Source organism: Acytostelium subglobosum, assembly GCF_000787575.1.
Source record: "Acytostelium subglobosum LB1 DNA, scaffold: scaffold9, whole genome shotgun sequence".
NCBI classification, from domain to species: domain Eukaryota; phylum Evosea; class Eumycetozoa; order Acytosteliales; family Acytosteliaceae; genus Acytostelium; species Acytostelium subglobosum.
In genome coordinates, this window is record NW_012236524.1 from 1,179,739 (window position 1) to 1,192,698 (window position 12,960).

The 12,960-nt window shown below is 44.8% G+C and overlaps 6 protein-coding genes across 6 annotated transcripts; 2 read left to right on the forward strand and 4 right to left on the reverse strand.

The window, feature by feature from the left end:
* Nucleotides 1-74: 74 nt before the first annotated feature.
* Nucleotides 75-2,312, forward strand: SAMD00019534_053880 (hypothetical protein; the record flags this gene model as incomplete). Its single annotated transcript, XM_012899859.1, has 4 exons — nt 75-850; nt 917-1,235; nt 1,335-1,995; nt 2,035-2,312. Coding segments are annotated over 4 exons (2,034 nt in total), but the record flags the coding sequence as incomplete, so codon positions are not given.
* A 184-nt stretch (nt 2,313-2,496) lies between these two features.
* SAMD00019534_053890 (hypothetical protein) lies at nt 2,497-3,939 on the reverse strand (the record flags this gene model as incomplete). The annotated part of the gene is made up of 4 exons (XM_012899860.1): nt 2,497-2,751; nt 2,822-3,442; nt 3,505-3,601; nt 3,701-3,939. The coding sequence occupies 4 exons, from the start codon at nt 3,937-3,939 to the stop codon at nt 2,497-2,499; spliced, it is 1,212 nt and encodes a 403-aa protein (XP_012755314.1).
* A 387-nt stretch (nt 3,940-4,326) lies between these two features.
* On the reverse strand, nt 4,327-7,671 carry SAMD00019534_053900 (hypothetical protein; the record flags this gene model as incomplete). The annotated part of the gene is made up of 1 exon (XM_012899861.1): nt 4,327-7,671. One exon carries the CDS (start codon nt 7,669-7,671, stop codon nt 4,327-4,329), a length of 3,345 nt encoding a protein of 1,114 aa, XP_012755315.1.
* Nucleotides 7,672-8,218: 547 nt separating this feature from the next.
* On the forward strand, nt 8,219-8,857 carry SAMD00019534_053910 (hypothetical protein; the record flags this gene model as incomplete). The annotated part of the gene is made up of 3 exons (XM_012899862.1): nt 8,219-8,287; nt 8,481-8,548; nt 8,674-8,857. Coding segments are annotated over 3 exons (321 nt in total), but the record flags the coding sequence as incomplete, so codon positions are not given.
* A 121-nt stretch (nt 8,858-8,978) lies between these two features.
* On the reverse strand, nt 8,979-11,400 carry SAMD00019534_053920 (hypothetical protein; the record flags this gene model as incomplete). The annotated part of the gene is made up of 5 exons (XM_012899863.1): nt 8,979-9,518; nt 9,589-10,221; nt 10,294-10,496; nt 10,563-10,854; nt 10,933-11,400. 5 exons carry the CDS (start codon nt 11,398-11,400, stop codon nt 8,979-8,981), a joined length of 2,136 nt encoding a protein of 711 aa, XP_012755317.1.
* A 137-nt stretch (nt 11,401-11,537) lies between these two features.
* SAMD00019534_053930 (hypothetical protein) lies at nt 11,538-12,854 on the reverse strand (the record flags this gene model as incomplete). Its single annotated transcript, XM_012899864.1, has 5 exons — nt 11,538-11,717; nt 11,793-12,038; nt 12,117-12,378; nt 12,438-12,716; nt 12,799-12,854. Coding segments are annotated over 5 exons (1,023 nt in total), but the record flags the coding sequence as incomplete, so codon positions are not given.
* Between the last annotated feature and the right edge of the window lie 106 nt (nt 12,855-12,960).

The window sequence follows — 12,960 nt, forward strand, 5'->3', positions numbered from 1 at the left end:
CAACCTCAACCCGATCATACTCTAGCAGCAGTATTAGAATATTATTTAAGTTCGGAGTTCAGTACCAGGATTAGTTCCAGAACACCACATCGATCACGACAGTAACAAACATGGAGCCAATCAACAACAATGACAGTCCAAATGATGTTGTCAGCAATACCAATGCATTGCCCGACAATGCTGCCTTTGACCAACAACAACAAATGAACTATCACTACCAACAACAACAACAACAATCACAAACACAAACCCAACAACAACAATTCCACCCAATGCATCACCAACCAATGATGCCATCGATACCCTTCCACCCACATGCCCCTCACATGGTTATGTCAGCACCACCACCTCCATACTACCCTGGATCATTCGCCACGCTCTACGTTGGCGATCTCGCACCAGACGTCAACGAGGTGATTTTGGCAGAGCTGTTTGCCAAGATTGGCACTCAAGCCGTGGCCTCTATCCACATTTGTCGCGACTCTCTGAGCTACCGCTCGTTGGGCTACGCCTATGTGAACTTCTTCACCAGCGCCGATGCTGAGCGTGCCCTTGACACACTCAACTACACCGTCGTGATGAACCGACCAATCAGGATCATGTGGTCGTCGCGTGATCCAACCCGCAGAAGATCCAACGTTGGAAACATCTTTGTCAAGAACCTGGACAAGGCTGTCGACAATGCCATGCTCTACGATTCGTTCAGCAAGTATGGAAACATCCTTTCCTGCAAGGTCGAGATGGAGAAGGGTATCTCCAAGGGCTACGGATATGTCCACTTTGAGACTGCCGATGCTGCCGACAGTGCCATTCAGAAAGTAAATGGCATCATCCTACTCGGTAAACAAGTGTATGTTGCTATAATTATTATTATATATTTCCACATTCACTAATTATCTCAATCAATCAAATTCAGGACTGTGGAACCATTCGTCTCTAAATTCGAGAGATTCAAGGAGAGAAATGAGAGCAAACTCTTTATTAAGAACCTGGACGAGACTGCCACTGTTGAGATTATCCAACAGGAGCTGAGCAGGTTTGGAGAGATTGAGTCATGCACAATCAGAACCGATCCAGATGGAAAGCCCAAGGGACTCGGTTTCGTCGAGTTCAAGGACCCAGAGGTTGCCAAGAACTTGCTCAACTCTACCGAGGTTATCACCATCTTAGACAAACAGATTGGTCTCGAGCGCATCAAGAACAAGATAGAGAGAAACATTGAATACCGTCTGCAGCTGCAACAGCAACAACAACAGCAAATTCAGCAACAGCAACAACAACAGCAGCAGCAGACTGAAGACTCTTCAGCAGCAACCAATGGCACTGACTCAAACAAAGCGAACTTGACAGTATATATCAACAACATCGACGAGTCAATCGACAAGGAGCTGATAAGAGAGAGATTTTCACAGCACGGAGCAATCACTTCGATCAATGTGGTTGCCCATGAGAATGGAAAGAACCGTGGCTACGCTTTCATTGTCTACTCTACGCACGAGGAGGCTTTGAAGGCCATTCAGGAGATGAATGGTCAGACTTTAGGTGCCAAGGAGATTGGCGTCAGCTTCTCCAGCAAGAAGTACAAAAAGAGAGTCCAGCAGCCACATCAGCAAGTCCCTCAGTATCCTCCCTACGTTTACTTCAGAGGTCCATATCCAGAACCCTTCCCACCACAGTACTATCCAATGCCAGTCCCCCATCAAGGAGGAGCAGCAGGCGTCAGATATCCAAAGCCAATGGGTCAGGGATACACAAAGACCAATGGTTCTGCAGGCAGTCGTTCAAACAACAACAACAACTCATCCACCACTCAAAATGGTAACAGCAACAACAACACTGAATCAACTCAGAGCCCAATCTATCAGCAGAGACCATCGAGAGGCTTCCGCAAGCAAAGAGGATCATTCCCACATTACAACAATCAACAAAGGAAAGGTGAGGACAACAACAACAACAACAGCGCAAGACAAACAAACCCAACACCAGCCACCAATGGTGGCGACGTTTCTCCAGCCCTTGTGGCCGCCGGCGCAGATGCTCCCCAGCCTGTTGCCACCACACTGACGCTCGAGTCTGTGTTGGCAATGTCCCCAGAGGAGGCCAAGGAGGCCATTGGAGGCGAAATCTACAACTTGGTCATGGCAAGATACCCAGACTCTGCACCCAAGATCACTGGCATGATTCTCGATTCACTCCAAGACGTCAAGGCTCTCTTTGAGCTGCTCGCCACTGGAAAGGTCCATGAACGCATTGAGCAAGCCCAAGTGCTCATCATCGAAGCTTCCAACAACCAAGTGGAGGTGGTCGCAGCCAATTGAACCGTTTGCGCCGCTCCGACAGTGTTGGTCAACATGAGCTCATGTCTATCAATAAACGCGGCGTCAGTCACCGACAACTGGACATCTCTGTAGGTCATCACTCAAACCAATACCCGTTAAAGGGTTCTTGATACTATTATCTTTTTATGTTTATTATGTTGTTATGGTAGGTTGTTGTCTAGAAGAAGTAATCGGCAACGTAATATCTGAGACCAAATCCAACGGCACAGCAAAATCCTTGGAAGATCAAGAGAGTGATACAGAGTCTCTTTTCAGTCATTGGACCAAAGATCATAAGGAAAAGGTTCAATATAGTGAGGTTGGTTGGGATGGCCTCCATCTTGCCAGTGGATGGATTGAATCTCGGCACTCTGTGGCGAGGGCATTCAATAAGTCCAAACAACTGTGGAACACTGTAGAGGAAATTGAGAATCTAGATGAGAGGTGAATGATGTTAGGTTCAAACAACGAGTAACTGAATGTGTGTCTTGGGATAACCTTACTTGAGGGATAAAGAAGAGTAGAAGGGTTTTGCTAAAGTGACAGAGGATTGCAACAACTGCAAAGCACATACCGGCAAAGTAGGTGAATGTATCTCCGACAAAGACACGTGAAGGATACCAGTTGTGCATCAACAGTGCCAAGGTGGTAAAGAGGAATGGAATCATCAGTACCAATGATAAGAGATGGGGCGATGCTGGCAACAGGGTCTGGTTGAGCACACCGTCAACAACCTGTGACAATGATGAATAGTGCAGACGCAGTTCAACAATGTTGTGGATGATAATCGATGTTGCAATCACAGCGGATTGTCCAACCTCAAGGCCATTGATTCCGGCAAGGATGTTGATAGAGTTGGTGCAGAAGATGGCCAACAACAAGAGGTAGATCCTGTAAAAGATGCCAAGGTCGAACACCTGTCCAAGGACGCTACGCAGATTGAATGGGAAAGTGATATTTGGTACCACCACGGACGTTCCACCAGCATAAGCTACGAGCAGTGGCAACGTGGCAAACATTGGCAGGATCAATTTGTATCTCCATCTAAGATTCAATACATCATCACTGAATCCAAGCAATATCATGAAACAAATTGATGTCAATGCTGCATTGTATTCACTTAACTATTTTGATATTGTGAGTATGTTACAATTGCACCAGTAGTGGAGAAAAGAATCTAACTTACTTGTATTGCCTCTGGGAAGGAGAACCATTGGAACAGTTGGAACAATATGACACATACTAGGAATACAACAGAGGTAACAATTCCAAGACTCTCTGGGCTGTGTTGTGGTGTAAAGGTCGACCAAAGTTAGTTAGCAAGCTAGTGAGATGTGTACCACACCACCAAACAATAAAAGAGAATGAAGTAAAACACCTACATCTTCTTGTTCTCTGTTTGCTTTAGTCCTCTCTTGTTGAGGTCTGTACCAGCCAAACCAGCTGCAGCAGTGAGCTCAGCAATGGTTGGAATCAACTTGTAGGCAAGCACTCCAGCAACAAATGAAAAGATCGATGACTGGACGATCCTCCATTGCAATTGAAGAGAAGGCAATGTTGTGAACAAACAGAATGGTGGTATCACACATGCCAATATAAATGCTATCAATGATTTATCCATTGATTGTCTATCTCTAAAATAACTATCTATCTTTTCTATCTGTTGTTTCTTTTGAATGAAAGAAGCCTGTGTTTTTGTAAATGAACTGACAATGCATGATCATCAACCCTAAATGAATCATCAAAAGGTGACGAGGTTGCTTTTCAAGATGACTTGACTCTCTTCAATCAATGAATCACATGTCATAACCACTAAGGAAGAATCATAGAGTTACAAGATATTTATTATTGTCATTATTTGATTGAATGATATGGTAGTAGTTGATTGATTGGTTTGAATGATTAATGTCGTAGTCGTCGGTAGTCGTCTTGCCAGGAGAAGAGGTGGTGTAGTTTATGTTGTTGTTGTTGTTGTTGAAACATATGGACATTGGGATATTCCAATGACTTATTGAACGTAGTTGGCGGGGATCCAACCTTTCTTACCTCTGAGCTCTCCTTCAATCCAACCTCCGGTCTCCTTCTGGATGACAACAATGACATCACCCTCCTTGAAGGTCAGCTCATCTCCTGACGAGGCATCAAAGTCGTACAAGGCAGTCACTGTTGGTCTCTGTGGAGCAGCTTGCTTTTGAACTGGGGGACGTACCTGTTGAGGTGGTGCGCCGCCATTCATTGGAGCACCTCTTCCGCCACCCATTGGAGCGCCACGGCCACCTCCCATTGGAGCACCACCGCCGCCCATAGGGGCGCCACGGCCGCCTCCCATAGGAGCACCTCCCATTGGGGCACCACCGCCACCTTGTGGAGCGCCACGGCCACCACCCATAGGAGCACCTCCCATTGGGGCACCGCCGCCACCCATTGGAGCACCACGGCCGCCACCCATTGGGGCACCACGGCCGCCACCCATTGGAGCACCTCTTCCACCGCCCATCATGTTGGCACCGAGACCTTGAGGAACAACGACCTTTGGAGCTGGACCAGTGTTGATTTGTTGTTGTGGACGGGCCTGTGGAGCACGGACCTGGGCGTTCTGCATTGAGTTTTGGTTGTAGTTCTTTGGTGTAGAGTCTGTGGAGCTGGGCAAACCGGTGGCAACACCAACGGCTGGACCTTTGCCACCCTTCTTTAGCAATGGGATTGGTTGGGCGGCCTCGTTCCTGGCAAATGTCATAGTTCTCTGCTCACCCTTCTTCAGAGTGTAGTTGATGTTGTCAGAGAAATTGACGTTGAGTGCAGAGCCAGAGAGCAGCTTGTAGTTCTCAATGAGAATGATGAGCAGCTCGGTCTTTCTCTCGTTCTCAATGACCTGGTCGTACTCGGGCAGACCCATGACGACGTAGTTGTCGGATAGTGTCGAGACAGAGAGCGAACGGATGTCGCGGATTGAAATCTTTCTCAACAGCAGGTAGGTCTCAACTTTCTTCTTGATGGACTTCTCGACAAAGTATACGGACTGCTCAGAGACGACCATGATCAATGGCTTGGTCTTGGCACGACGATCGACCTTGAGCACATTGTCGGCAAAGACGATTCTCTCCTTCTTGTGGGCATTCTCCATTGCCTCTTGCACGCCAAACTGATTGTCAAAGTCGAGGTAGTCCATGGTGAACTTGCGGTCGATTGAGTTTCTCTGACGCTCCTTCTTGTTCAAGAAGAGATGGGCGATCTGAGCACGCTGCTCCAGCGAGTGCTTCTTGGCCTTCCAGTTTCTGAATGCCTTTTGGATCTTCATGACACAGTCCATGTCCTTGCGATCCAGTGCCTCCTCCAGATGGAACACAGTCTCTGGATGACGGATGAAGATCTTGGTGGTTCCCATCTGCCACTGCGATGGGTCCAGGTTGAGATCCTGGCAGATGGTGCGTGCACCCTCCTTGGGATCACCCTTCCACTCGCCCCATAGACCCCAAGTCTTGGAGCTCAGCTTCTTGTAGCGGCGAAGGAATCTCTCGAATGGTGCACGATAGGCGAAACCAGCACGGCGCACACGGACGTTCTCAAGCAGACCGAGGTACTGAACTTGATGCTTGACACGACTGTTCTCCCAGTCCTTGGCCTTCTTTGTCTCGTTTGGCTTGATACAACGCACGTAGTGAGGTGTGCATTGTGCCAGGGTCTTCATGAGCTCGGCGGCAGAGTTCTTGATCTTGAAACCAGCTGTGGTGGGACGCTTCTTTTGAAGGGCACCAGTCTCATCACCGGCAAACAGACCGGCCAGGTAGGCCATCTTTGAGGATTGGAGTGCCTCAATCAGGTCAGAGAACAGGGTGTCCTTGTTCTTGTCAGAGAAACCCTCTGCCTCGTATGTTACCTCACCGGCATAATGTTTGACGGCAAAGGCACCGGTCATTGATCTCCAATGCAAATGTCCATCATAGAGACCGGCCATCTTCTCCAAGAACTTGAGGTCAGTACCGCTGGACTGTGCGTGGATCGTGTAGCAAATGTCATCCAACAATGAGAAGATACCTGGTGGTGCCTTGCCCTCGATCAGATCACACACGATCTGGTTGTTGAAGTACTTGATTGGCTCCCATTTGATTCCTTCGCGAACGTACTCCTCCTGCTCGGCCTTGAGCGTCAGCTCAATAAAGAACTGCTGCAGCTTCTCGTTGACAAAGTTGATGCAGAACTGCTCGAATCCGTTCTTCTCAAAGATCTCGAAACCAAAGATATCCAGGATACCAATGACGTTCTTGAAGGGCGACTGGTAGTAGGACAGGGCCACGTTGACTCTCTCCACCAGCCAGGTGAACATACGATCGTACACGGTTCTGGCCAGAGCGTCTCTTGCTCCGTTGGCCTGCTCCACATTCTGTGGCACGTTGTATGTGGAACGACGGTTGCCTGTACCACCACCGGCACCTCCAGTGTTGATCACACGGAAAAGGATGGCATTTTGAAGGGTGGCTGGGTCGATGCACAGCATGGACGCAGCGAGGTCCAATGCGTTTGGATCGTAGACTGCTGCATTTCCCTTGTCGTCCTCGATAAAGTATATGTTACCAATGTGCAGAACTGAGGCAACGATACGCATGAGAGTGGATTGCTCTTCGTCGGACAGACCAATGGTGGTCATGGCCTCACGCATCTCGCGGTAGTCGGCATTGTCGTCGACGCCGTCCACCTGGTAGCACTCGGACTGATTGAGGTAGTAGAAGCTGTCTGGACTGGAGAGGACGAGGTCGCGCTTCTCCTGTGCCGAGGCACCAGCCAACAGCTGGTAGAAGATGTGGAAGTTACGCTCGCCATGGTTCTGGTAGACGACACGTGACTTTTCCAAGAGGTAGTTGTAAATCTTGCCTCCGACTGGATCACCAGCCTTGTCGAACTGAATCTCAAAGTACTTTCCGAAACGCGAGGAGTTGTTATTTCTCAGCGTCTTGGCGTTTCCAAAGGCCTCGAGCACGGGGTTCGAGCCGAGGATGACGTGCTTGACGTACTCGACCTTCTCAGTGCCACCAGACACCTTGGAGATGTAGTTCATGATCTGCTTGGCGCACTCTGTCTTGCCGGCACCCGACTCTCCAGAGATGATGACACATTGATTCTCCTGATCGTTCTTCATGGCACGATAGGATGATTCGGCCAATTGGTAGATGTGGGGTGGCACCTCCTGTGCGTGCTTGCCTCTGTAGGCATCGACGTAGTCATCGCCAGTGTTGTTGAGATTTCTGAATGGGTTGACAGAGATCAACACTGGTCCAATGTTGGTGTAGATAAAGTCATTCATATAACGCTTCTTAAGATTCTCAACGATCTCCTCTTCAGAGATCTTTGGAAGCATGACAAGGTCATCTGTTCCTTGTTTTGCTTGTACTTTCTTGGACTATATATTGTATTTATTTATAAATAGTGGAGAGTATGAGTATACTTTCATTCTCTATCCTATCATGTGTTCCTGTATCATTCGCTTCACTTACCATTTTGTCTAGAAATAACTATTACCAACGATAATGGTATCTATAGTACAACAATAAATAGTATAGTAAGTATGTTTATATAAATATAAAGATATAAATAATAATAATGTTAGCAGGTGGTGTAATGATACGTGGGTGGCTGTCCTGATTCCATACATTCAGAAGTATCAGTGTTTGGTGCCGAATGCAATAAACCCACCCAAAACCAAAAAAATAATTGATGGGTTTGTGAATGAATGAAAAATCTTGAATTGTTTTTGCAAAACAACTACTGAACATCGGATCAAGACAATTTATTTGAAAAGAAACTTGAATCATTTATTGAACATTTTCAATCAATCATTCAAACAAACAAACAAACAAACATTTACAATACATACTATTAATCAAACAGTTACTAATACTTGAAACATGTCATCGATTTGTCCATACTGCAATAAGAGAGTTTACTTTGCTGAGCGTCAGTTTTACAAGGGAAAGGTGTGTAGTCAGATAGACAGACAGACAGACAAATTGTTTGATTGATTGATTGATGTTGGTAAACATATATTATGATGCACCAGCAGTTATAATGGAGTTACAGAGAGGTCGTGTGTGTGTGAGGTAGCAAGGAAGGTAGAAAGGGAGATTGAAATTACAACAATAACAATTCTAACCTAAATTTAAAATCAAGGACTATCATATGATTTGTCATGGACTCCTTGTCAAGGAGGAGCTGGCTGCTGCACCAAAGGTATTTGCGTAGGTATTCAACTGATAGAGAGAGAGAGAGAGAGAGAGAGGAGTGAGTGAGAGAAAGAGGGACAACAAAGCAAAAATCACTACTAATCATGTCATGACGATACATTCATTCAATCTATGTTCAGCATTCACGAGCAAATCTTTTGTAATCCAGAGGAGAATGTGAAGCACTCCTATCCTTTGGCACCAACTGAGCAATATCTGGCCTCATTGAACAGTCCACCCACCTCACCAAGGACCTGTTCCAAGTGCAATATACCAGCAAAGAGCTTAGATGCTCGTTTCTGTACTCAATGTGGTGGAAAGTTTTAATCAACCAATCAATCAAACAATACAGCGCAGACATACACCACCAATCGATTGTCCATACATTTTATTCAATGATCATGATTCCACCACGGATAGTGGATGCGAGCTTGTCACCAATCAATCAATTGGGAGTTGGCAGCAAACTATCGTTTAGTGTATCCAGTGGAGATCCATCCTCATCATCATTGAATTTACGGTCTCGCTTGGCATCATCGCTGCTACTGATGTTGTAATTATACACAGGACTACTCCTGATCAAGAGATCCTTGTCGTCATTGAGCTCCTTCTCTGAACGAGATAGCACCTGGGCGCAGTATGGTATGTTGATGTTGTCAACTGCTTTAAACAGTAGGTCTGCGTCCAGATCAGACGGCAGGTCAGAGAGGAAGTTCTTACAGAACTCCAGACTGCCCTCCTCCAGCTGCTTCCTGTAGAGGTATAGAATGCCAAGTGCAGTGACAAATAGGAAGAGGTTTCCTTCGACGATGAAGCAGTCCCATACTCGAATTGCCGTCTGCAGTGGAAGTGACTGACAAAAGACTGTTAGCCACCACTGAATGAGATAGTGATGAGGTACCATGCCAATGTCTTGAAAGTGTTCGTACACTCTTGGTATACTATTACAAAGCATTTGATCGAATCCTTTCATATATATGTCCACCTAAGTTGTTGTTGTCAAGTGATGTTATTGTTAGAGTTGGTGTACCATTTAAAAGATGGATGATATATACCTCGTGTATCCTCATCTGGAATAGAGATTGTAGGAATCTGTTGTTCAAAAGATTGGCAAAGCAGACAAAGGTCTGATACTCCTCCATGTGTAGTAGTAGGATGGCAGCAAGATAGGACATGCCTTGAACATATCCCATCTTTGGTGAAAAGTTGGCATAGGCCTTGAGGATACGTTGAAGCTGCTTCCTAAAATGAGAGGATTCGCTATTCACCAAGTAGAAAGAGGCAAATGTTCGAGGAAGATCCACGTCAATCATTGAGAAGCTCTTGAGGATGGCTTCCTCTGTCGAATTGAAGCCAATCGGTGGTGACAGTGGTGATGGTGAGAGAAAGAAATGAGGCTGTTGCTGTTGTTGCATGTGTGCGTGCTCTGTAGCCACGTTGGGCAGGTCAATGTAGGCGGCCCACTTGTCGAGGAAGCGTGTGTAGAGCTGTGGCTCAATGTTCAGTCGATTCTCAATTGCCGTCTGCCATACCAGTCCTCTGATATCCTTGTCAATACCTTTTCTGGTATACTCTCTGACTCGAGCAGTGTGTTTGATCGCGTTTAGTTGAGGTAGTATATCGTTGATCCAAACTGATTTACGGTCCTTTACTCTTTGTATCATACTTGATACTCCTTTGATTATGAACTGAGTGTTTGTGTAGGGTAGTTGAGAGTGAGTATGTTACAGACAGACAATTGAAAGTTTGTTATCATTTACATTTCCTCCTTCTGATTGGCTGGTGGTGCTTGATGTCTGTATTGGACTGTTGTACATTGGTGACTTTTGTAATGTCTCTGTATACTCTTCGTATGCTTCCTGTTGCATGTTGTCTGGCAAGATTCTTGTCAAACGGTCTATGGCTTGTAGGACAGAGTCCATGTTCTGTTGAGTATCCTTGACACTCTGGTTAAGCTTATTTACTGACGATGTGATGTGTTTGATGGTTAGATTACGTGTCAGTCATTGGGATGTAGATGTATACATACCATCTGGTAATGTTACAATGACTTGCTTCATGAATGTGGAGTGCTTTATCATGAGTTGATTGGCTTTGGTACAGAGCATCTCCATCTCTTTGATCTTCTTGTTGAGCTTGTTCTGTCTTTTGTCAAGGTCAATGTTGATCTCTTGAAGATAGACCTTGAATATGGAGAACACCCTTGACATTGAGTCATTGTCCAGTAGTAAAGGTTCTCCAAATGGGCTGTATGTATTCTTGTATTGTTGTTTGTCAATGTGAAGGTCATGCTTTGGAGAGTCTGTGAAGCAAGGCATCATCTATTGTTGTTGTTGTTGTTGGTCCAGTTGTTAGTACAAATACAGTGTTTGCGCGACAACATGTTATACGTCACATACCACTGGTAACTTGGACATTATAACTTCTTCAGGTTCCATTTCTTCATGGTGAGCTAGTGGTGCTGATGAGATGACAAGAGGTCGCATTGGTATTTGGTAGTAATCTTGGTTCAATTGTGATAGATCAATGATTCCTTGTGGTTGTTGTTGTTGTTGTTGTTGTTGTGGTTGTACTTGTTGTGGAGGTGACTGTTGTTGTAGTTGTTGTTTATCATAGCTGAATGATGTATATGGTATATTGGTAAGTTTACCAGTGTGCTCCATGTCTATATCTCCAGAGTCCTCATTGCTGTCTGTTGAGGTGGGTCCACCAGGTGTTGTAATGTACTCTGCAATTATCGAATGATTCAATTGACGTTGTTGTAGTTGGTCCAGATGTTGATGTTGTTGTTGTTGTTGTTGTTGATGTTGCTGTTGCAGATGATTCAAGTGAGAGCCTCCATTGCCTTTGCTCTCTGTCTGACCCATTGTTATCTTTAGGTTTGATTACAACGACGTTTGATTGTCAAACAATAAACAACAACTTCTTCTCACACCTTTTCAAAATCAATCTATCAAAAAAGTTAATTTAAATAAAATTAAATAAATAATTATTATTTAATTAATTAAAATACGAGACCTCTTTCATACTCTCTGGATAATGTTAAATACAACTCTTGTAAGACCTTCCTCGATTGTACCAGATCCTCAGGAGTGACACGTAGACTGACTTGATCCAAGATCTTTTTGATTGTGCCTGCATTCTTCCTGACCAATGTTCCCTCTAACTCTTTGGATGGATGTCCCTGTTGTGTGTCCTTTAAATGTTAATATGATGATAATAGAATATGACGATGTTGATTGATTGTTATGATACATACATCTAAACTTAGATAAGACTTATTGGTCTGGCAAATTGAAGTGTCAATCAATGATTTGTGCTTCTCCCAATCCTCTCCACATTTGATGGCAGCATTGAAGAGATCATTCCTGCATACTCTAACAGCATTCTGGAACATTCCACCATATTTATCCCAGAACTCTGCGTTCAGTTGATTATCCAGAACGTTCCTGCATAATACCATGTACATATTTGTTGCAGTATTCATTTCCACATGTTGAACTTGCTGTAAATAGAATGAGTGAGAGAGGTGATGATTAGTCAACTGGATTGTTTCGATCCAACTCCAGGAAGTCAATCATACACTTTGAATGGTCTTAAACTTTGGAAGGTATTGTTGTAAGAAGTTGACATAGACATGTTTCATGTTGGCCTTTACAATCTCTTGGGAGTTGGATGTGGTTTGAAGGTTGGCTATTGCCTTGACCAGTCGATCAAAGTCTTTGAACAATGTGGCCAACTCTACTTGATTGCGCATCACCTCATCGTAGACCTGAAGGAATGTCTCTCTGTTCTTTGGTGATGCTGTTGTGAAATCACTGATCGATGATGCCAGGTACTCGAATCTAACAAATTGTTGTTAGTGTTATTGTTGTTGTCGGTGTCGTCGCGATTGATAACCTACCCTGGCATTCCAGAGTGTATTGCCCTTTTCAACAATGTGATTTCAATGTAGATGACAAAGAGAGGTTCATCCTTTGCTTTGAGTACCAGTGTTTCATATCGACGATTGTTCTCTTCTCGTGTGACAATGAATTGACAGCCTACACAGTAGTTCTTTGTTTGGCCTTCTCTGAGCACACCAGTGATGTCCTTGCTAGACAGTTTTGTGATACAAGCAGAGCAATAGTTGATGTAGCAAAGATCACAAGCAATCTTTGATGTGAACAATCCAAACTCCTTGCTTTGAAAAGAATGAGAAGTGTCAGTGTCACAACTCAAGTTGATGTCCCTGTCGCTGCAACAACTCATTGGTTGAGACTTACCCACAAGTTGAGCAATAGGGTTTGTTTACCAATGTGTCTCTCTTTTGGTTCGTAGGTTGAACGACAGGTACAGTCTTCTTATTGGAGAATATGTTTGGGAATAACTGTTGTGTCACAGATGACTGTTGTTGTCCTTTGGTGTGAATGATCTCTGTTCATGAG